The sequence below is a fragment of the Chanodichthys erythropterus genome, chromosome 8, assembly GCF_024489055.1.
Source record: "Chanodichthys erythropterus isolate Z2021 chromosome 8, ASM2448905v1, whole genome shotgun sequence".
Taxonomy (NCBI): domain Eukaryota; kingdom Metazoa; phylum Chordata; class Actinopteri; order Cypriniformes; family Xenocyprididae; genus Chanodichthys; species Chanodichthys erythropterus.
In genome coordinates, this window is record NC_090228.1 from 32,949,877 (window position 1) to 32,972,348 (window position 22,472).

Here is a 22,472-nt window from a genome sequence, read left to right on the forward strand (position 1 = left end):
TACGGATTTCATAGTTTATTGTGACATTGTATTATGACTGTCCTCCAAAAAAAAGATCCTATAGGGCGTTTTTTCAAGCACCTATTGCGATCTATATTTACGTTTTAAAGGTGACCTATTATTTAACAAGATGTAAAATTAGTCTCTGATGTTCCCAGAGTTTGTATGTGAAGTTTTAGCTCAAAATACCCCACAGATAATTTTTATAGCATGTTAAAATTGCTACTTTTAGTGGTTGAGCAAAAACGAGCCGTTTCAGTGTGGTCCCTTTAAATGCAAATGAGCTGCTGCGATCAGGCTAAGAGGGCGGAGCTTTAAGAGCTCGTTCTCCCCTGTCAGGATTCAGTGAGGACGCACTATAATGTCAGAAACTGCGAATATATGCTGCATGGAGATAGAACAGGTATAGTTTAGTTCAATTACGGTTATAACTTATATTGTCTTCTTGTTTTTAATCCACTATATTAGTACAGGCCTGTTGTACCGTCTGAATGATGGCCAAAACTATACAGATGAGTTTAATGACGTTTATTGTACACAGAAAAGATGAGAGCTTAATAAAACACTGCAAGTGTGATTTAAAATATTATCCATAAACTCTCTCTTTTTTCCTTGTATTATCATCAACATACATAGCGAAGAACACAGAAACACTCGTTACAACTAACAGTAAACAAATATATAAAGACCTTATGCCTTTCGGGTGGTGCATAATAAACTTTATACCTGTAAATCAACTCTGATGAACTGTAATAAAGTGCTCTCACCTTCATTACTGTCATATCCAGTATCACTCTGGAGGCTTTAAGCTGGATCACGAACAGTTTCGGATCAGTTTTTACTTGTGTATCCTCCTTGAGTAGCACATTTCTAGCACAGTCTCTGTTTTGTATTGTCCCTTTGTATTGATATTCGTTCACTAAGCAGTCCGGTGTGAAATGATTCGAATTTCAACAGAACTGAAGGAGCATTTTCCTGGTAAACCAAATTAATCCACCTTGTTTTCAGCAGCTCAGATTTAGGGAGTAAATGAAGAGAGTTATGTGGATTAATCCATCCAGCTACAGAACACCTAAAACGGGAGAGATTCTCGTCAGTGCAGCAATGGCGTCTCGCTGTGAACAACTCGCTCAGGGCGGGTCTATGTTCAAACTTAAGTGTCAGTTAACATTGTGGGCGGGGCCTGTGGCTTTTGTGACGTCACACTGCCAGGGATCTGGAAACAGTTTGTTCTGACACACTGCTTATGATCTATGGGGATTAAAAAAAGGAGTGGGTGGATTTTTATCACTATAGAGTGGTTGTGTACACACACTGCCAACACACATTTATGTCCAAACACCATGCAAAAGTGAATTTTGCATAATAGGTCCACTTTAAAGTCATGCATCCTCTAGCTGGCGTGAAAATAATGACAATGTCGTATTTCGTCTGTCGTCGTGAAATGATGTATGATTGTTGTTTAGGGCTGGGCGATATATCGAATGCTTTTGTCACGCGCATTTCGTCAGTAAAGCCGGTTCCCTGATTACTGCTAAATCGCCATCACCTGCTTTCAAATGGAGCGACATTTAATAGACAGAGCCGTAGTTCACTGACAAGCCACGCAATATCGCGTTCAATATCGATATGAATCGCCGTCGATATTGAACGCGATATTGCGTGGCTCCTGAGTCTATCACAGGTTATAAAATAATATTAAGCAGCACAACTGTTTCCAACATTTGTAATAAATCAGCATATTACAATGATTTCTGAAGGATCATGTGACTGAAGACTGGAGTAATGATGCTGAAAATTCAGCTTTGATCAAAAAAATAAATTATATTTTAAAATATATTAAAATAGAAAACCATAGTTTTAAATTGTAACAATATTTCACAATATTATTGTTTTTTCTGTAATTATTTTGAAATAAATGCAACCTTAATGAGCATAAGAGACTTGTTCAAAAACATTAAAAACAGTAATGTTTCCAAACTTTTGACTGGTAGTGTATTTTAACAAGAGAGTGTTCTGTATAATAAAAAACGAAATGTACACCGTGTTCCAATTTATTATGCAAATTATATCTTTCTCTGATTTTCATAATTAGTCAATGCAAATGACAGTCAGTATAATTTTCAAGTCATCAACCATTAGGGTATAATTCAAATTTTATATAACAAACTTCCTAATGATAACAGTATTTATTTAAAACATAAACTGAAAATTCACTTTTCCAAATTATTATGCACAACAGAGTTAAAACATTTTATAGGTTGTAAAGAACTGAAAACGGGCATTTGCTGAATTTGCAGCATTAGGTGGTCATATTTACTAAAATCAAAAGATATTTCAATCAAAAACATCCTAACAGGGCAAGTTACATCTTAACATAGGACCCCTTCTTTGATTTCACCTTTACAATTCTTGCATCCATTGAACTGGGGAGTTTTGGGAGAGTTTCTGCTTGAATTTGTTTGCAGGATGTCAGAATAGCGTCCCAGAGCTGCTGTTTTGATGCAAACTGCATCCCACCCTCATTGATCTTTTGCTTGAGGATGCTCCAAAGGTTCTCAATGGGGTTGAGGTCAGGGGAGGATGGTGGCCACACCATGAGTTTCTCATCTTTTCTGCCAATAGCAGGCAATGACACAGAGGTATTCTTTGGAGCATGAGATGGTGCACGGTTCTTCTTTTTGTACCATGGAAGAAAGTGGTCTGTCAGAAACTCGACATGCTTTGCCGAGGTCATTTTCACACCTGAGTGACCCTAAAGGGGACTACCAGCTCTCTCCCCATGATTCCAGCCCAAAACATGACTCCATCATCCCTTTGTTGAGGTTGCAACCTTGTTGCGACATAGTGGCCATCCGCCAACCATCCACTACTCCATCCATCTGGACCATCCAGGATTGCAAGACACTCATCAGTGAACAAGACTGTTTGAAAATGAGTCTTCATGTATGTCTGGGCCCACTGCAACCGTTTCTACTTGTGAGCATTGGTTAGGGGTGGCCGAATAGGTTTATGCACAACTGCAAGCCTCTGGAGGATCCTACACCTTGAGGTTCGCAGGACTCCAGAGGCACCAGCAGCTGCTCTGCAATGTCATTTTAGCAGCTGCTCTCATAATCTGATGAATTAGTCTGTCAGAAACCTTCCTTGCTCTGCCTTTATCTGCAGTCGTCTGTGCTCCGAATCAGCCACAAATCTCTTCACAGTACGATGATCACGCTTAAGTTTTCGTGAAATATCTAATGTTTTCATACGTTGTTCAATGCACTGCACTATTTTAGTGGCCTGCTTAATAATGTGGACCATCCTTCTTAAGTACTTTTCCTTTAATTGGGCTCATCTGGAAAACGAATTATCACAGGTGTCTGAGATTCATTTCAGTGATCCAAAGAGCCCCGAGACACGATATTATTCATGAGTTTAACTGAAAAACAAAAAAAATTAATGTTTATGACACTTACATCCAATTTGCATAATAATTTGGAACGAGGTGTAGTGGTGCTGTATCATAATTTAATGATGAGCATGTCCAATTTGTGAAAATTTTATTCAAGTTATCATCAGTTGTATACAATCCACATCAATGGTGATGTGCTTCAATGCATGCTGGATACTGTGATAGCAACTGTGTCTGCCACCGGTGTTGCCAGATTGGATGGGTTCCCTTTCAATTGACCCTTCGCAAAGACCCGCCCCCCTTAGTTACTGTTGCTTTGTCCGACAAGCCGTGGCGCTGACACACAGTGATAAATGCATCACGGAACAAAGAGGATACTGACCACACATCGACAGACAAGACAGAGCAGGTTACTTATGACATTAAACAAAGTCCCAGCTTTCAAACTGTGTAGTTATTAAAGAAATTCAAACAATAAAAACCGTTTTGTGGCTCTTTAATGTGTCGTGACCATGATCGTGACAGATTGCTGGAGCGCCTCAGCTCAAGAGGCTCATAAACCGATCATAGTCCATTTATAGCATCAAATAAACATGAATGAACATGAGAATGAATGCTGTTTCAAATGCGGAAAGACGTCAATATACACACTTTTTGAAGTTTAACCCCACCCAGGTTAATCTTCTAACTCCTGACTGCTTTGTCGGACAAAATGGCGGATTCGGCGCTCTGGTTGGTTAAATCGCTTGTCAATCAAACGCCCGGCGAAGGGTCAACTGGGTCAATTTGGGCTGATTTGGGGTCAGCTCAGTGGTTTTCAAACATATAACTTTTATAGTGTAGCTCAGGGATGGGCAATTGGCGGCCCATCTTTAAATACGGCCCACTGGACATTAAAACAAGTAATGTAAAGATCGCTTTCAGATTATAATGTTAATACTAAATCAATCCAGGAGAGGTCACTATTTCCAGCCGATCCCTGTATTAATAACAGTGTAGGATTTGCATGTTAATGTGAAAGTTTACTAAAATTAGCAAAAATAAAGGAAAAACCGGCAAATAGGTCTGCATGGGCATTAGGACGGGGTTGTAGACCTTTAGTCTGAGATTGGGTTACCTCTGCACAAGTTTTGGTCATTGCATTGACAAGATCAATTAAAAAAAGGAAAATCATCACTTAACACCACATCATATGCCAGTTGTCAATCACCCCCACCCTCAGCAAATATGCCTGTTCATCAATAACCATGGTTATTTATAGGTCTTTATGTAACATTCAGTCTATAAATTGAAAGTTATATACTTCACTTTGTCACAAAATGAATGACACTTTTTAGTTCTCATGGTGTGTGTGAAATGCCTGCTAATTACGTTGCCTATTCCAATACCTTATATCGGGCTCGTTTTGCACTTAAATTGGCTTATTCTTACTCTGGCCCATCATTAAGTTCACCAAACGAGAGATCTTTCTGGTTTCTTTAATAGCACACTTGCAAGCAGGCCCATGTATCTACACAACCTAAAAAATGGGAGAGGTGGGAGTAAATGATAGCAACTTAATTTGTGTGAGATTGCATTTTATGGCCATATACTTCATCTCAGAAGCTGTGAAATTTTACTAGGATTTGCATAGCCAATTCTCTGAACATTGGGTTATCACTTCTCAAACACTCTCACCTCCTTTTGCACCTTATCATAAGGCTCTAGTCAGGTAACATTTCTAATACACAAAAATACAAGGGGTTATATCTATGGATACGGTGGTCCAATACAGACTTGTTTTTTTCCCCCGGATAAGGTATCGGTCAGACAGCACCTAAAAGTCGATTCTGTGCTTTTGTCCAAAAGGACAAATAACTATTATGAGAGCACAATAAATGTTTTTATTTGAAGATATTCAATTGTGAGAAACACATAGTTATTGAAGTTTAATGGAAAATCAAATGTTATTTTCCATCTAGAATTGAAACAGCATTTTGCATTTGTTTATGACAGTCAGCACAGTAAAATTTCCTTCACAATGTTTCAGTGTTCTCAATATTATACATAATCTGTAAATAAAGGTCTGTGTTTTTTTTTTGTTTTGTTTTTTTTGCCGGAGTGTGTTGCCGTTTCTTAATGGCTCTTTTATTCAGAAGGCAGGACTTATTCTGCCATATTGCACATTGCACCTTCTCCCATTCATAGAAATATGAATGGACTGTCTTGGTATATCTACAGTCTCTCCGAATCACAGTGAATATGTCAAAATTTGAAATTGCTCACTGTTTTTCATTCACACTCCCTGCTGAAATAACGAACTCAACTGCTTTACTGTAACTTTCTGGCTGTATTAATGTAACCAGCCCAATTCTGGCTACTGTTCAATCTGCGTTGTGTGACAGAAGACAAGGAGACAACTGGAAATGCTGCTGCTGTGGAGTTTATTCTGGCCCTCTGGATGGATTAAAGAGCAGAGTATGAGAAATACAGTCTGTCTGTGATTTTTATCTCCTCTCAGCGCGCTCAATGCGGTCTAAGCAAACATTACAGTGATAACAAAATGCACAAAACATATAAATAACATTAAGTGCAAAATTAATTGTTACAAACATTCAAAATAAACTAGTTTTCAATCGATTATAAATTGGAAAAAGAACAAATTAATACAAAATGAATACATTGGAAAATAAGAACAAATGTAAATCGTACCTGGATGGATTAAAGAGCAGAGTATGAGAAATACAGTCTGTCTGTGATTTTTATCTGCACAAATTAAAGGCAGTTATTTAATTTGTTAATCACCACGTTCTGCTGGCGCACACACACATATACGCACACACATACTCAAACCACTTTACATGGCAACTACTAAACTACTAAATCCAATCCATCCATACGCAAAACATTTCTCAATACATTTATAACACTGAACAATTATATTAATGCATATTACTGGCTTAATCAGACTTTTAGAACTTTTATAAGTCTATATTGAGAGAGCACCATTGACTGCCTACCTCCTCTCAGCGCGCTCAATGCGGTCTAAGGAAGCAGCGCGGGCTGAACAGAAATGATGTCACCACGTAAGAGAAATATAAAACTTTTTTCCAAAAATAGCAAAAATAAGGTATAAAACAAAATGATGAGGTTTTCGTGGACAAATTAATACTAAGAAAATCAATAAAAATTGAAAGAAAGGATGATTAGTGAAATACATTAAAGTATTTACATAAAGTACATGTACATACTTATTAACATCCGTCACATTCACCCCTCCTGAATTTCACTAATATCCTGACCAAATGACAAAATTGATCCCAGAGAACCAGATTTTCAATGAATCTCATTCACAGTTCAACATAGTAAGTTACCCGCTTTACAGGTCAAGAAAAGTCCAAGGTTGATCAAGTCTCAGACATTCTCAGAACAGTATGCTGCCTTGTACAACATACAACAATCTGGTCTATATCACACTTCATGAAATTCATATTTTGTAAATATTCTTACAGTTTTTTCATAGGAACAAATATCTTTTAAAATAAAGAAAGAAATGACCCTGATCTCCTTGCTACAGATGACCCCACTTTCTGACCATAAAATGGTTTCTGCGCCATTGACTCAATTAAACGGCTAACCCTTTTGACCACCCTTCCTGCACGGGTTCTAACACCCTGTGTGTCAGTAGAAATTTGTGCTTGTGTGTCAGGAATGCTGTTAGCATGAGAGTCGTTCACAGTTTCTATTTGAGGGTCAGGATTACTAGTAGGGGATTCAGTCTCTATGCCAGATACTTGATCAAAACCCACAACAGCCTCATTATCACTGGGATTTTGGTCACAGACACTCAGACCGTGGACTGAATGATCAGATTCCAGGACATCATCATCCATAAACTCTTGACCTCCAATCTCTTCTGATCATCAAGCACCCATGCCCTCGTTCTTTCAAAAGAACTCTCCTCTTCCAATGAGTCAGACAACTCAGACACGCGAGATTCACTCTCCATATTCACGGCATTAGACTGTATGTCCTTGTCATCTTGAGGTGATTCAACAGGCAGGAAGCTGATATCAAGAATCAAATTTCGATGCACCACTTTGGATTTTCCTTCCTCGTCAGTGAGTTTATATATGTTGGTTTGAAGCTGTTCCATCCTTTACAGTATAGACAGTTGGATCCCACTTGTCAGCAAGCTTTTTCTTTCCTCTTTCACTCTTGTTTGCAAGGAGCACTCTGTCTCCGATGTTCAAATATTTACCCTTTACCTTTCGATTATAACACTTTGCTTGCTTTTTCTGTTCTTTTTCAGCATGTTTCTGGGCAATGTGTGCTGCTTCATGGAGATAAGACATGAGTGTTTTCACATAGCTACCATGGTCAACAATCACAGAGTCATGCAATACCTGCCCAAACATGACATCAACAGGAAGCTTTGGAATGCGGCCGAACATCAGCTGGAATGGGGCGTAACCAGTGGTCTCGTGTACTGTGGCATTATATGCAAACGTCAGAGTCTGTATCTGCTCAGGCCACTTGTGTTTCTCTTTGAGAGGCAGAGAGCGAAGCATACTACCCAGAGTCCGATTAAACCTCTCTGTCCCACCGTTTCCCATCGGGTGGTACGCTGTAGTGTGTGACTTTTCAATGCCTGCCAGCTTGAGCAGTTCTGCTATGAGGGTACTTTCAAAGTTGGTTCCTTGATCCGTATGAATGCGTGTTGGGAAACCATAAACACAAAAGACGTGATCCCACAACTTCTTCGCAATTTGTTTTGCTTTCTGGTTTACACACGGGAAGGCATGGGCCAACTTTGTGAAGTGATCCGTCACAACTAATACGTCTACAGAACGCTGCTTGCTGTCCTCAGCACTCCAAAAATCCAAACACACTAACTCCATAGGGGCAGAAGTTCTTATGCTCTCAAGTGGAGCTCGAGCAGATGGCTCTGTGTTTTGGCCAATACACATCTCTGGCAACACTTGACATACTCCCTTATGTCACGCTCCATTCTAGGCCAGAAAAAGCGATTTCGGGTTAGCTGGAGAGTTCTTGACTGTCCCTGATGTCCAGCCAGATCATGTACACCAGTTAAAGCTTTAGCCTTGAGACTAGAAGGAAGTACAAGCTGGAACCTCTTGTGATGGCTTAGAGGATCTTTAGAGACACGATAGACTACTCCATCTTGAATCTTCAGCCGATCCCATTGCTTAAGAAGAACTAATGCCCTGGCATCCATTCCAGCCCTCTCTCGCCTTGATGGTCGCTTCTTTTGTCTCAGGAAGGGCATAATTTTTGAGATTACTGGATCTGACTCTTGGTCCTGTTGGATCTTCTCAAGAGGGATTTCTGAAATTGCATTGCATCCGGGCATTACTGCATCCTGAATGGACTGAACTGCCTGGATGGCCCTTAGCTCAGTTACGGTCTCCCACTGATTATGGAGATTCAAATGAATTCCAACTGCTGTATGATCACAAGACACTGGATAATTTGGCTGCGATGACACAAGGAGACTGTTTACTTGCAAACGGAAAGTGTCTTGAATTCCATTTTCATTAATACCTTCAGCCTCAGTGAGTAAACTGCCATACTGCTCGGTGATGAGTCTGTGACTGACTGTTTTTGCAAAAGGATCCCGACTCAAAGCATCAGCTACGGTGTTCTTTCTTCCAGCAATATGCTTAAGATCAAAGGAGTAAGCCGCAAGCTTAGACACCCAACGCTGTTCGCAAGCATCGAGTTTAGCCTTCGTTAGTATATATGTGAGCGGGTTATTGTCCGTCCACACGGTGAATGTGTGGCCCTTTAACCAATGACTGAATTTTTCACACACGCTCCACTTTAACGCTAAAAACTCGAGCTTGTGTGCTGGATACCGCTTCTGAGAACTGCTTAAAGATTTGCTTGCGAATGCAATGGGACGGGCTTTCTCCTCGCCTGCTGGTATCTGCGATAACACAGCCCCGAGTCCATCAAGAGAAGCATCAATTGACAGGATTAAAGGAAGAGAAAAGTCGGGGTGTACTAGAACCACACTATGCAGTAAGCTCTCTTTAGTTTAAAGAGAGCGTCGTCACACTCTGAAGTCCAGTCCGTTGGCTTGAGCTTTCTGTATGTGCCAGCCTTAGCCTCGGTTTTGACCTTTGCTCTCCTTTTCTGCCCAGCTGTTAGGGAGAAGAGTGGTTTGGCTATGGAGGAGCAATTTGGGATGAAGTGCTGGTAATAGAGGATCATTCCCAGAACAGACTTAATCCTCCGTACAGATGGAGTACAGCCATCTTCATCCATGAGGTCAGCTTTTGACAGTTTGGCTATAGCTTCAACCTTTGATGGATCAACAGAAACACCATTCCCATCAATGATGTGGCCTAAAAACTTAACAGAGGCCCGCATCAGATGGCACTTTTTTGGACTTAACTTGAGATTGTGGTTCCTCAATCGTTGGAATACTACCTCCAACCGCTCCAGAGCTGCATTCTCATCAGGTGCAAACACCAGTAGGTCGTCTAAGTAACACAGCAAACTACTAAAATTCAGATCTCCAAAGATACTCAACATCATACGCATAAAAGATGCTGGACTATTGCACAGCCCCTGAGGCATCCTGTTGTACTCATGGAGTCCTACTGGAGTCGTAAATGCTGTGTACTTCTTATCTTCTTCAGCCATGGGGATGTTATAAAAGCCTGATGTTAAGTCCATAGTACTGAAGAGAGTGTTTCCACCCAAGGCAACCAGACAGTCAGATTGGTGTGGGAGTGGGTGTGCATCTTTAATGGTTCTGGCGTTCAGCCATCTAAAGTCTGTACAAATCCTCAAGCCGCCGTCTTTCTTCCATACTAGAACCAAAGGCGAAGCATACTCGCTCACTGATTTCCGAATTATTCCTTGCTCTTCCATTTCGGAAAGAACTTGGCGCAACTTTTGATAGTGACCAGGTGGTACTCGACGGTATGGCAGTCGAAATGGACGCTCGTCTATTAAGCGAATGCGATGGACAAAATCCCTGACTTCCCCACAATCCAGAGCATGTTTGGAGAATACATCATTGTAGTTCTCAAGAAGCTGGACAAGCTTTTCTTTTACTGTAGTCTTGACAGAACATAAGTCAATATTAATGTCACTGAGGCCTACAGCCTTTAGTCTCTGTTTAAGATCAGCTGAAGCACCAGCTTGAGAAGACCTCTCAGATGTTGGCACTTGGGCATGACTGAAACCCTGCAACAGGTCAAAATCTTCTACAGCTAGACACGGGAACACATCTGCAAGCTTACGATTCCTCTTGAGGGTGACTGGTTTGTCTGAAATGTTGGTAACTTTTAGAGGAACCCAACGGTCTCCCCACAACGGTGTAACAACGCGGCCAATGATGATGTCCCGTGGCATGGATCTAGAAGAAGTGGCCTCCACGATTACAGTACTTCCTGGTGACATAGCAGCATTACTCGGCAGCCGTCCCCAGACAAGGTGCTCTTGTTTGGCCATTAGTGTAACTGACTGCTGAAGCTTAACAGTCCCAACCTTGTCGGGTGGATCTTCACCTCTCCAACGGCAAGTATTTGCCATAACATCCAAGAATTGTTCACAGGATGATGATGGCTCCGAGACACGGTTAGACAAAATCCTCCAGTAATCATTGCTGATCTTCATCCTATGCATGATGAACTTAATTACGTTGGTACCAATGATCAAATCATCTCTTTGTCCTGGCACGACTAGAACAGGTACTAAACATCTCTCACCATACACCTTCAGCTCAACTTCATACATGCATTTGGGTTTAGTTGCTTTACCTCCACATCCTATTAAAATTATTTCCTGTGGCAATGGTGTAGGCTTTGGCAACACATCTTCGCTCAGCATTCTGCTCTCTACTGCTTCACTGAAAGTACATGCCATAGATCCTGAGTCCAACATTCCCATCATCTGAAATTTGTTGTCGACACAGACGGGTGCATAAAACAATTCATCAAACACTTCAAGAGTTTGCATATTCTGTGCAATCACTTTAACTTCAGCTGGAGCTTGTGCACATGCACTTTCATAAACTTGCTTAGGGTCTGCATTTTCGAGGGTTTGTTCCACTCTACCCACACGTCCCCTCTCCAGGTGTGGGCCGACTATTTTAAAGTCTGTGAACTCTGAGGCGGCTGTACAAACTGCTTGCCATTGCTGGGTTGGATTTTTGCACAATCTCTCTGTATGTGACCGGGTTGGAAACAGGCAAGGCAAAGTCTGTGCCGTCTACAATGTGCTAGAGTGGAATGCTCAGAGGAATGGCACACCTTGCATGCTCTCATAGGTGGTTGGCTTGGACGAGAGTGCCTCATTTCTGCTTGACTATTCTGGGAAAGAGCACGATCAAGTAGACTGATGAGCGTCTTCATGCAGTTATCATCATTCTGTAGATGAGATGGGGTGCTAGAGTTAGTGTTATCAGATGACACAACAGGAAAAGTGCTGGTTGCGACCTCACCCTCCATAGGTGACTGAGTGTGAGCTGCAGCATTTCTCACAGCAAAGTTACGCTTGGATTTGACTGCTAACTGTTCCTTTTGTTCAGTCTGATATCTGTCAAGATGTTCTTGTACCTCACTCGCAGTCCACTTATCAGGTGCTTTTAAGCGGAAAATGGCTGACAGGGCTGGATCCGGGCAATGCTTGACAAACATCATGGCTGCTTCCTGGCACGGATTATCCATCTGTCTCCCAAGCCTGGTCAAAGCCTCCTCTGCAACATCGACAGCCTTATTTAGACGGACCCAGTACTCAACTGGATTTTCTCCCGCAACAGGTACTGTGCTGTAGAAATCAGCTAAGGGCATGTAAGAATATCTGACCTCACTGAAATGCTGTTTCAGGATATCAAATATCACTTTGGGGTTTTCAGAGGGTCTCAGGGAAGTGTTACTGCGAAGGGTAATTCTAACAATGTCTTTGGCTTTACCCATAAGTCTTGAAAGGATTTCATTATAGTGTTCCAACAATGGAATGCCTCTTTTCCGCAGGTAAGTGTCCATTAAATCCTCCCACTCATGCACACTGAACTTATCTGTTCCATCTCCTCGGAAGGCAGGGGGCTCTTTTGCTTCGGACTGCATGACTAATTTAACTCCCGTCAAATTAAGAGAGGGTGCCTCTGAGAATGACTGACCTGCACCTAAACTTCGAGTTTGTGCATTGTTGGATTCTCTTTCCCCATACGCTACCCCACTTTGAGCAGAAATTATAGTCTGTCCTATTTCCTGGGCAATGTGCGTTATGAGATTAAACCATGCTGGATCACTTAAGTCTGGGCAGACTGATAATGGATTACCTCGTAACTGACTAGGTGTTTGTTCAGTTACTCGTGTGGAACAAAATTCAGGTGGCGTTTGTTCTACATGACCCCTCCCAGTAACAGGTGTAAATGTACGATCACTGAAAAGTCTCCCTCTACCAAAACTTGAATCAGACATGTTACCATCAGCATTAAAATTGTCCATATTGTAACCATGTGCCATCTTTTCTCATTAATGTAATTCAACAAACAATGAGTAATGTAGATCTCAAATGAAAAAGAAAAAAAAAACTCATTGTAAACACAACAAAATGATTAAAAGATATAAAATGAGAAAAAGTAAAAGTAGTGACACTAATCATGTAGTGAAACGTCCAGTTCAATGAAAATGAACCACTTTGTACTAATCATGTAGTGAAATGTCCAATTCAGCAAAAATGCACTACTTTGTGTTACTGTTCTTTGAAACCTTGACTGAAGTGCAGCGCCCACCGGCGACCAAACGACATTGATCCTTGGACGAAGATCTGCAGCGAGCTGATCTCCATCCGGGTCACGGCACCAATGTAACCAGCCCAATTCTGGCTACTGTTCAATCTGCGTTGTGTGACAGAAGACAAGGAGACAACTGGAAATGCTGCTGCTGTGGAGTTTATTCTGGCCCTCTGGATGGATTAAAGAGCAGAGTATGAGAAATACAGTCTGTCTGTGATTTTTATCTCCTCTCAGCGCGCTCAATGCGGTCTAAGCAAACATTACAGTGATAACAAAATGCACAAAACATATAAATAACATTAAGTGCAAAATTAATTGTTACAAACATTCAAAATAAACTAGTTTTCAATCGATTATAAATTGGAAAAAGAACAAATTAATACAAAATGAATACATTGGAAAATAAGAACAAATGTAAATCGTACCTGGATGGATTAAAGAGCAGAGTATGAGAAATACAGTCTGTCTGTGATTTTTATCTGCACAAATTAAAGGCAGTTATTTAATTTGTTAATCACCACGTTCTGCTGGCGCACACACACATATACGCACACACATACTCAAACCACTTTACATGGCAACTACTAAACTACTAAATCCAATCCATCCATACGCAAAACATTTCTCAATACATTTATAACACTGAACAATTATATTAATGCATATTACTGGCTTAATCAGACTTTTAGAACTTTTATAAGTCTATATTGAGAGAGCACCATTGACTGCCTACCTCCTCTCAGCGCGCTCAATGCGGTCTAAGGAAGCAGCGCGGGCTGAACAGAAATGATGTCACCACGTAAGAGAAATATAAAACTTTTTTCCAAAAATAGCAAAAATAAGGTATAAAACAAAATGATGAGGTTTTCGTGGACAAATTAATACTAAGAAAATCAATAAAAATTGAAAGAAAGGATGATTAGTGAAATACATTAAAGTATTTACATAAAGTACATGTACATACTTATTAACATCCGTCACATTAACATACGACGAAGAAGATCAAAGACTTTAACAGTATCCACAGGTAAATCCTAACATAGGCAGGCAAACACAACCATCACATACACAAGACCAGGCAACACTGAACTGAGAACTTGAATACACAGGTAAATGAGGATAATTAACATCACACCTGAACTGAATAACTAATCACATTAGTGTCCATGACGACAGTTTGCAAAACAAACACAAAACACAAAGAAAGGGAAACTGTGAAACATACAATATATTGGGATTAGTAAGAGTTTCAATTTCAGACACAGCCAATGTCACTGTGGAGTTTTGTACTATTTGAACATCACAATGCATTGCTGCATTAGTCTGAAAATGAGTTTGTAGATTTTACCATTGTATTCTGAATTTTGCGCTCATCATGAATGGTTTTTTTTTTTCATTCCTTGTTCTTTTCAACAGTGCTGCACCAGAATTAAAGGTGCACTCGAATGAAAAATTGAATTTACCTCTGCATAGTTGAATAACAAGAGTTCAGGAAAAGACATACAGTGAGTCTCAAACTCCATTGTTTCCTCCTTCTTATATAAATCTCATTTGTTTAAAAGACCTCCGAAGAACAGGTGAATCTCACAGGGTATCCGCGGGGTCTTGAAAAGTATTAAAAGGTGATAAATCAATTTTGGGAAAATTAAGACCCTTAAAAAGTATTTAAAAGTCTTATCACGGCTTTATAAAGTCTTAATTTTTTTAATTTTGTCATTTTTATTAAAAAAATGAACAGGTACATAAACTAGGCTATTGTGGGTGCGTTCGTAAAATTACTGCGAAAATGTTTTATGTATGTTTTATGTTTTCTAATACGTCACCGACGGAAGGGTCCAGCGCTGCGCGGCGCCATCTGTAGGACAAAGCTCAGCAAAGATGTAGGAATATCTGATCAGAGTTGTACACGGATACACATTTTTAAATAAATCTGCCGTGGCAAAGCTACTGAAAGTGATTTTCGGTGCTGGTAATCCATATATCATTTGCTGAAACAAACTCGTCATAGAGAGCGCGTCTCATGGTTGCGTAGTAACGACAGACGCTACCGCAGCGCCCGAGCGCTTTGGAAAGAAGAAAGCGGCGCCGACGCGTTTTCCATGCGTTTTTAGACGCGACATATGAACGATCCCTAAAAGAGTTCAAATGGCTCAACGCACCAAATGCGAGTAGAATCAGCGCTGAAACGTGTTCGGTAACTTGGGATTAAATATATAATTTGCAACGGCTGTGATTTATTAAAATAGCATGCTTGCTGTAGCAGGTGTGGGTTTTCATTTTCGATTAACTGTAAATGCTACTTTGCTTGTGATGTTTAAATTTGCATTTAGAATGATTTTTAATTCTGTTGTTTACAAAGAGAAGTTTCAGTATCGCATGATTCTTCAGAAATGCTGATTTGCTGCTCAAGAAACATTCACTATTAATATTATTAAGGTTAAAATGCAGTTTTTGCTGCTTAAAATTGTGGAAATCCAATTTAAACATTTCTGGTAAGATTTAAAAAATACAAAAATTAATACTTTAATCTGTCATACTTTAAAGTGATAAAGTGAGTGAAGAGTGAAGACATTTAAAATGTTACAGAATATATTTTAATAAATAATATATTTGATAAATACATGTAATATAATTTCAAATAAATGCTGTTATTGAACTTCCTGTTTTTCAAAGAAAACGAACAAATATCACCGTTTCCACAAAAATATGAAGCAGCACAACTGTTTTCAGCATTGATAATAATCATAAATGTTTCTTGAGTATCAAATCAAATTGTAATTGTTCTGAAGGATCATGTGACACTGCAGACTGGAGTAATGATGCTGAAAATGATCAAAGGAATAAATTACATTTTACAGGACATTTCGCAGGTACTTCAATAATAACAATTATATACACACACATATAAAATAATGTGTGTGTTTCCATCGTAGGTTAGGTCTTAAATTTCATGTAAGGTGGTATTAAAAAAGTCTTAAAAAGTCTTAAATTTAACTTGTTCATATCTGCAGATACCCTGTCTCAACATAACACAGACTGTTACGTAACATTCGGGATCATTAATATGTATGACCCCAATATTTGCATTTGCCAGCTCATGTTCAAGGCATTAGACAAGCCAGTATTAACATCTGGATCTGTGCACAGCTGAATCATCAGACTAGGTAAGCAAGCAAGGACAACAGCGAAAAATGGCAGATGGAGCAATAATAACTGACATGATCCATGATATCATGATATTTTTAGTGATATTTGTAAATTGTCTTTCTAAATGTTTAGTTAGCATGTTGCTAATGTACTGTTAAATGTGGTTAAAGTTACCATCGTTTCTTACTATATTCACAGAGACGAGAGCCGTCGCTATTTTCATTTTTAAACACTTGCAGTCTGTATAATTCATAAACACAACTTCATTCTTTATAAATCTCTCCAACAATGTAGCATTAGCTGTTAGCCACGGAGCACTATCAAACTCATTCAGAATCAAATGTAAACATCCAAATAAACACTGTACTTACGCGATTAGACATGCTGCATGGCAAACACTTTGTAAAGATCCATTTTAAGGGGATATATAAGCTGTGTAAACTTTGTTTGTTTAAGGCAAGCGCAAGCTCTGGGGGCGTGGAGCGCGAGATTTAAAGGGGCCGCGCGCTGAATCGGTGCATTTATAATGATAGGCAGTTAAAAAAAAATAATTAAAAAAATCTAGGGGGTATTTTGAGCTGAAAATTCACAGACACATTCAGGGGACACCTTAGACTTATATTACATCTTTTGAAAAAATGTTCTTCGCCACCTTTAATTATTTAAATACAGTGATTATTGGCAAATTAATGAATGAAACTAAGATATTATCTGCAATAATATAATCAGCTAAATACTTTTCTGTGTGAAAAGCTAAACAGCGTTATATTTTTTATTCTGGCATTATTATTATTAATTACAGTTTTTTTTATTTTCACCCACACAATTTGGACCATCTCACTCCCGCAATACAGATAATAAACACTGAAATGCCATCTGGGACTTCACTGAGGTCCTAAACACCAAGGGTAACCTCTTAAAAGGTAAAAGATGTAAAGGTACAGAAATGAATTAATAATTCCCCACTGAAAAGCCATTGTACCCTTACAAGTACAAGTTTTGCCTGTTTTTTTCTGACAGTGCAAAATGTTAAGTTTTCCTTGCAGCTCTGCCAACCAAAATAGGATGAATCATCCAGGTGTTGCGAAGGTGTGGCCAATGAGCTTCCTATAAAATCACTGGATCTGTGCTGTTGATCTCAGAGGCTTCTTCTGAGACTCGTCGACCTACAAACCAACACCAGCCTGTTGACCGTCCAGCTTGCTGACCAAGCAGACCATTTCTTCAACTTCAGGTCTGTCTTTGAGTTTGTTGAGGTTTTACTAGTTCACATTTTACATTCTTTTATTTTGCAGACACTTTGTCTAAAGGGACACAAATCAAATACTATCATTTTATACTACCAGTGGCCAGTTGCATAAACTGCTTAGACTAGTAAAGTTAGTCATCTAATTTTTTTCTTCAAGACTGGTTCTGACTTTTTAAAGTCAGTTAAATAAAAGGTAGATCTGTCTAAGTAAAAGTCTTAACATAGTAGTTTATGCAGCTGGCCCCAAGACTACAGTGTTTTTTTTTTCTACTGCAGAACTCTACTTGTGGTACTACTTTAAATGTTAAATAATGAAAAAGTTAAGACTGCGTCAAGTGGCTCCACACATCTGTTTTAAATAGTTCTTGCAAACTAAACTGAAAAACTAAAGTAAATTGGGCAGAAGTTCTTGAGTAATTTGGGAATTTGTTAGTTCTATGTATTGTATGTTGGTTAGAATTACAATTAAAAGTAAAAGCTTCCCACAAATGAATGCAGCAAATTTACCATTACATGCAACACAATATACACATGGTATTTGCAATAATTTAACACGCAAATAAATGCACTGCTTTTCACATTTTGTTCTCTGCATCGAATACGAACATGCAACATGTTGCATTTTGATAACTTTTGTGACTTATTTTGTGGCGATTTTATAAGCCATTTGATCGGAACAAACAAACTCTTACAAACAAACTCTAAGAAACAATCGTTTTTGACCCATTAATGCATCTCTAGCTTATTGTATGATCATTTCAAGCGCCTGTCAGAGGATGAATAAGGCTTCACAATAATGCATTGACCAGTACAGGGAGCCTAGTTTACCTTGAAATACCATTCATTGACAATACTGTGGAGAATTCTTTTTTTTATACCCAAAACTGGCAATGTTTACTGGGAGATACATACATTTCAATATTTGGAAACTAACAGCAACATATAACTTATTTTTCTTTTTCAACATCTTAAGACAATGCTCAAAATTAGCAGGTGTTTTGCTTTTTTTTTTCTGAAAAAAGCATGATTAATATACATTTACTTTTCACAAAGTCTGAATGTCCTGCACCAATGGTGCCCATGTTGGGTTAAGGTCAGGCTGACTAATTGATCGCAGAAAACTTGAAACAAATCATGTGACAAGCATACTCAAGATATGATAAATATCTAAAAAACTATGATAAATGATAAAAGGATTTGATGAAAAAATCTTACCCACTAACCATAGAAATGAAATAGTAATTACTTTTTTTGGTAACTGTAATAATGCAGCACCTGTGATGACTTGGACCCGGGTGTGTCTCATACGTTCTGAAAAGTGAAGCCACGGGCTCTTTGATCGCCCCCTGGAGGCTGGATGCATATAAAAACGGGGCGTGTCATCATGATTCGAAGTTGATTGACAGCTTGTCTGAGGACTGTCGGCGCTTCGAGGGGAGATTGAAGATGTATTAACTAACTATTAATTTTCGATTTCTTTGTTATTTAACACCAACAAAATGAGTTGTTCAGCAGTAAACTGTACTAACCGACCTACAGGATCTGACGGATCACTGAACCTTTTTCTGTAACATCAAATGTGGGCGTTATAAGCGAATTAATAAATGTTATTAGCAGAGGTGTAAAGAGTACCTGAAAGCCATACTTGAGTAAAAGTACAAATACCTTACTGTAAAAGTTACTCCACTACAAGTTACAAGTCACCAATTTAAATATGACTTGAGTAAAAGTCTTAAAGTATCCCATTTTAAAAGTACTTAAGTATTTTACTCGTACTGAATGTTGGCTCAAAGATGCACTAGTCCTCAACACAAAGAGATAGTGTAGGTCAGTGAAAAACAAGAAAGTTTATTTATGAGGTTTTACTTCCTAATATAGAAAAGAAATCAAACACCTCAATATTTCGACATGGCAGAACAAAAACACAGATTAAACAAGTCTGTCCAAGTCAAACTCAAGTGCTCAAAAAAGGCATAAGTAAAACATTTTCAAAAAAGGTCTCTTCAGTAAAATGGACAAAAAAAAAAAAAAAAAAAAAAATCAAATCAGGGCTGACTTTGATATGATGTACCTCTCAGTCTCAGAGAGGGGCAATATTTTTATTCAACTTTAACAAAAGCTGGTTCTCAAAGTTCTTGGAATTTATTTTAGCTCTTTTTGGACTGAAAATGAGGCCAGCAGTGCTAAAGAGTCGCTCGCAAGCAGCAGATGCAGGTAGGGGAGTGTTGAGCCTTAATGACAACTTTAATAGAGGTGGGAAGGTTTTCAGGACACCCATGTCATCACCAGCACACGTCAGATAGCCATCAAGCACTGCTGGGCCTTGTTGTGCCTGGGATGACTTCAATGGCTTGAAGAAATCCTCTTCCTCTGAAGAAGTGGCATCACTTGTATGCTGAGAGGTCTCCTCCATATTTCCCTTTATGAAGTCAAGACCTACAATATAATACACATTTAGTAATGTTTCTGCAACAATTTAATTCAAAAGCATTTTTAGTGCTTTTAAAATCATAAAGCTTATATGTACTTATCCAGTTTAAAATATATCTCAGCATTCCACAGCTCAAAAAAACAAAAACAAAACATATTACTGATAAAAGTAAATAGAATATTCCCAAATGTCCCAAAAATTATATGCAATACTAGAACACCCATTATTCCATCTAAATATTTAAGTTCTAAAATCAGTTTGCAATCATTTAAAAAAAACAAAAACAATTTTTTTCTGTGTATTAACTTGCACAGATTAATTGTTCACCACAAGACTAGTGATATGCACTAACAAAGTAAATAGGGTCATTTTTTTCATGCTGACTTTAATGTTCATCAATTACTTACATTAATGCCCTGTTTATTATACTTTCCTTTAATTATTTCTCTTCTTAAGGATCCTAATATAAAGAAAAATGTGGAGTGACCTCTTCTACCCTGATAATCCCAAGAGAAGGGAGCAGCTCATCCGCAAAAGTCAAAAGCTTCAAGATCTGATGAAGGGCAACTTCTATGCCACCAACCAGCTAATTGATGCTATGAACGAGCACTTGAATTGCTCCTTCGATTATATTGAGCTGGATGAGAATGTTACTCTCCAGGAGAACTGTAATGTGATGATTGAATGCATGCAAAAGGTCCAGGCAAAGATAGAGCAGATTGACAAGGAGCTGAAGGAGAAGCTGGATCCCACCCTGTATGAGAAGCTGCGAAACAAGTCTCTGTCTACTACAGACTTTCAACTGATTTCAAACATTATGGAAGGAGTTTATGGTGTTGCAACTTTGGGATCTACTACTTTAGTTAGTCTTTTAATTGATAAAGGAGTAATTCTGGCAAAAATAACAAATACGTTTGCTAAAATTGGAACAATAACATTTGCCAGTGTCGGGTTGGGAGTGGCGTTTATGGGGATTGACATGATTGTTCAGGCCATTCTTGGGAGCGTTGAGCGAGAGCAACTTAAGGAGGCCCTGGCAGAGTATGACAAATCTTTGAAAGAATTTGAACCAGCGTCTTTAAAGTATCAGTATAACATTATCAAGGTGCAAGTCAAAATTGACGAAATGAATGAACAGGAAATGTAAGTTTAAAATGTTTTCTTTTTCCTCTCTGAAATGTTTGCTGGAATTAAAAAACTAATAATTGTTATTACATCTTTATGCTTAAAACATGCAGAAATTCAGAAAGGTCAAAGTGATGTTTTGAAAAATGTATAAAAAGAAAGAATGTAGTGAGAAATGAATCACAGTTCTCCTGCTATTAAAGGGTCATAAAACCATGAGTGATTGTCCACTTCTTCCCATAGTGCAAATATGATGTCAGAATATACCTGAAACAGGTGCTGCCATCTCTCTCTGATCAGAGTGTGTGCAGTGGTGATCGCTGTAAAATCAACAAAAATAAAATGAAATGAAATACAAAAACACATGTATGTCCTTGTCCATCATTACTGAGTCAATGAAAATCACGTTGAACTACAGGCTTGAGTTGTTATTAACACTCTGTCACTAAATAATGTTTATAACTTTAAATTAATTGCAAGGATTTACCTATTTAATATTTTAACAGATTTTATCCATCCTTTAGAAAACAATAGTAGAATTTGTTTGCTTACTATAAAAGCTAGAAGTGTTGTGAGGCACTCTAGGCCTCTGTAACTGTAAGGGTCAGACAAGTTTACTTGAGCATATTTTGTTGGTAAATTTCCACCAGACAACAGGTGGCTGCGAAATGAACAAGACCATCATTAAAGGGTGTCACGTGAAGGCTTCTTGCCTCTGGGGTGTATTGACTGGTTTGATACAATGTTTCATTTGGCCAATGGGAAAAGGGTTGACCCTCAAATTGGCAGAAGGCCATGAGAAATGAAAATCAAAAGATGTACAGTAGCTGGAAGCTGGTCACCCTTACTAAGAAAATTCTCTTGCATAAGAAACACCTGTAATTATATTAGTCAAATGACTATGGCAGAAAGGTCGGGGAGTACATGGGAAAGATATGTGGGGGGAGAGCACCTGTAAGTGAGAATATGGGAAAATGTAAGGGTGGATATTACCAGCCAATGATATTACTTTGTTATGTTTTTTAAGAGATAAGAAAAATGTATAAAACTGTGCCCCGGCTAAGAGAGCCTCAGATGCGGAGCTGGCATCTCACTTTGTTGCTTGATGATAAAGTTAAATACTTCTGAGACCTGGAACTTCGACTCTGCGAGTTTTTCTTCGAGACCAGATCTAAAGGGACAAAGAGACATCAAATCTGCCATGACACTATCCAGTATTATTTTACATTTGATTACTTTATTAAATATCTGTAACTAGCATCTCTGTACCTGAATACTGTTAGAACTACCAAACTATGCAAATTTGATGTTTATCTGCTTACCCCCAGCGCATCCAAGATGTAGGTGACTTTGTTTCTTCAGTAGA

The 22,472-nt window shown here is 38.7% G+C and overlaps 1 protein-coding gene across 1 annotated transcript; it reads left to right on the plus strand.

Moving 5' to 3' along the window:
• Window positions 1–20,456: 20,456 nt before the first annotated feature.
• Window positions 20,457–21,128, plus strand: LOC137025156 (single-pass membrane and coiled-coil domain-containing protein 3-like). The gene has a single exon (XM_067393189.1). The coding sequence runs from the start codon at window positions 20,457–20,459 to the stop codon at window positions 21,126–21,128; it is 672 nt and encodes a 223-aa protein (XP_067249290.1).
• Window positions 21,129–22,472: the final 1,344 nt, after the last annotated feature.

What these genes read in the sequence shown, in the direction of transcription:
- LOC137025156 (XM_067393189.1), top strand. Translation starts at nt 20,457, where the DNA reads ATGTGGAGTGACCTCTTCTACCCTGATAATCCCAAGAGAAGGGAGCAG.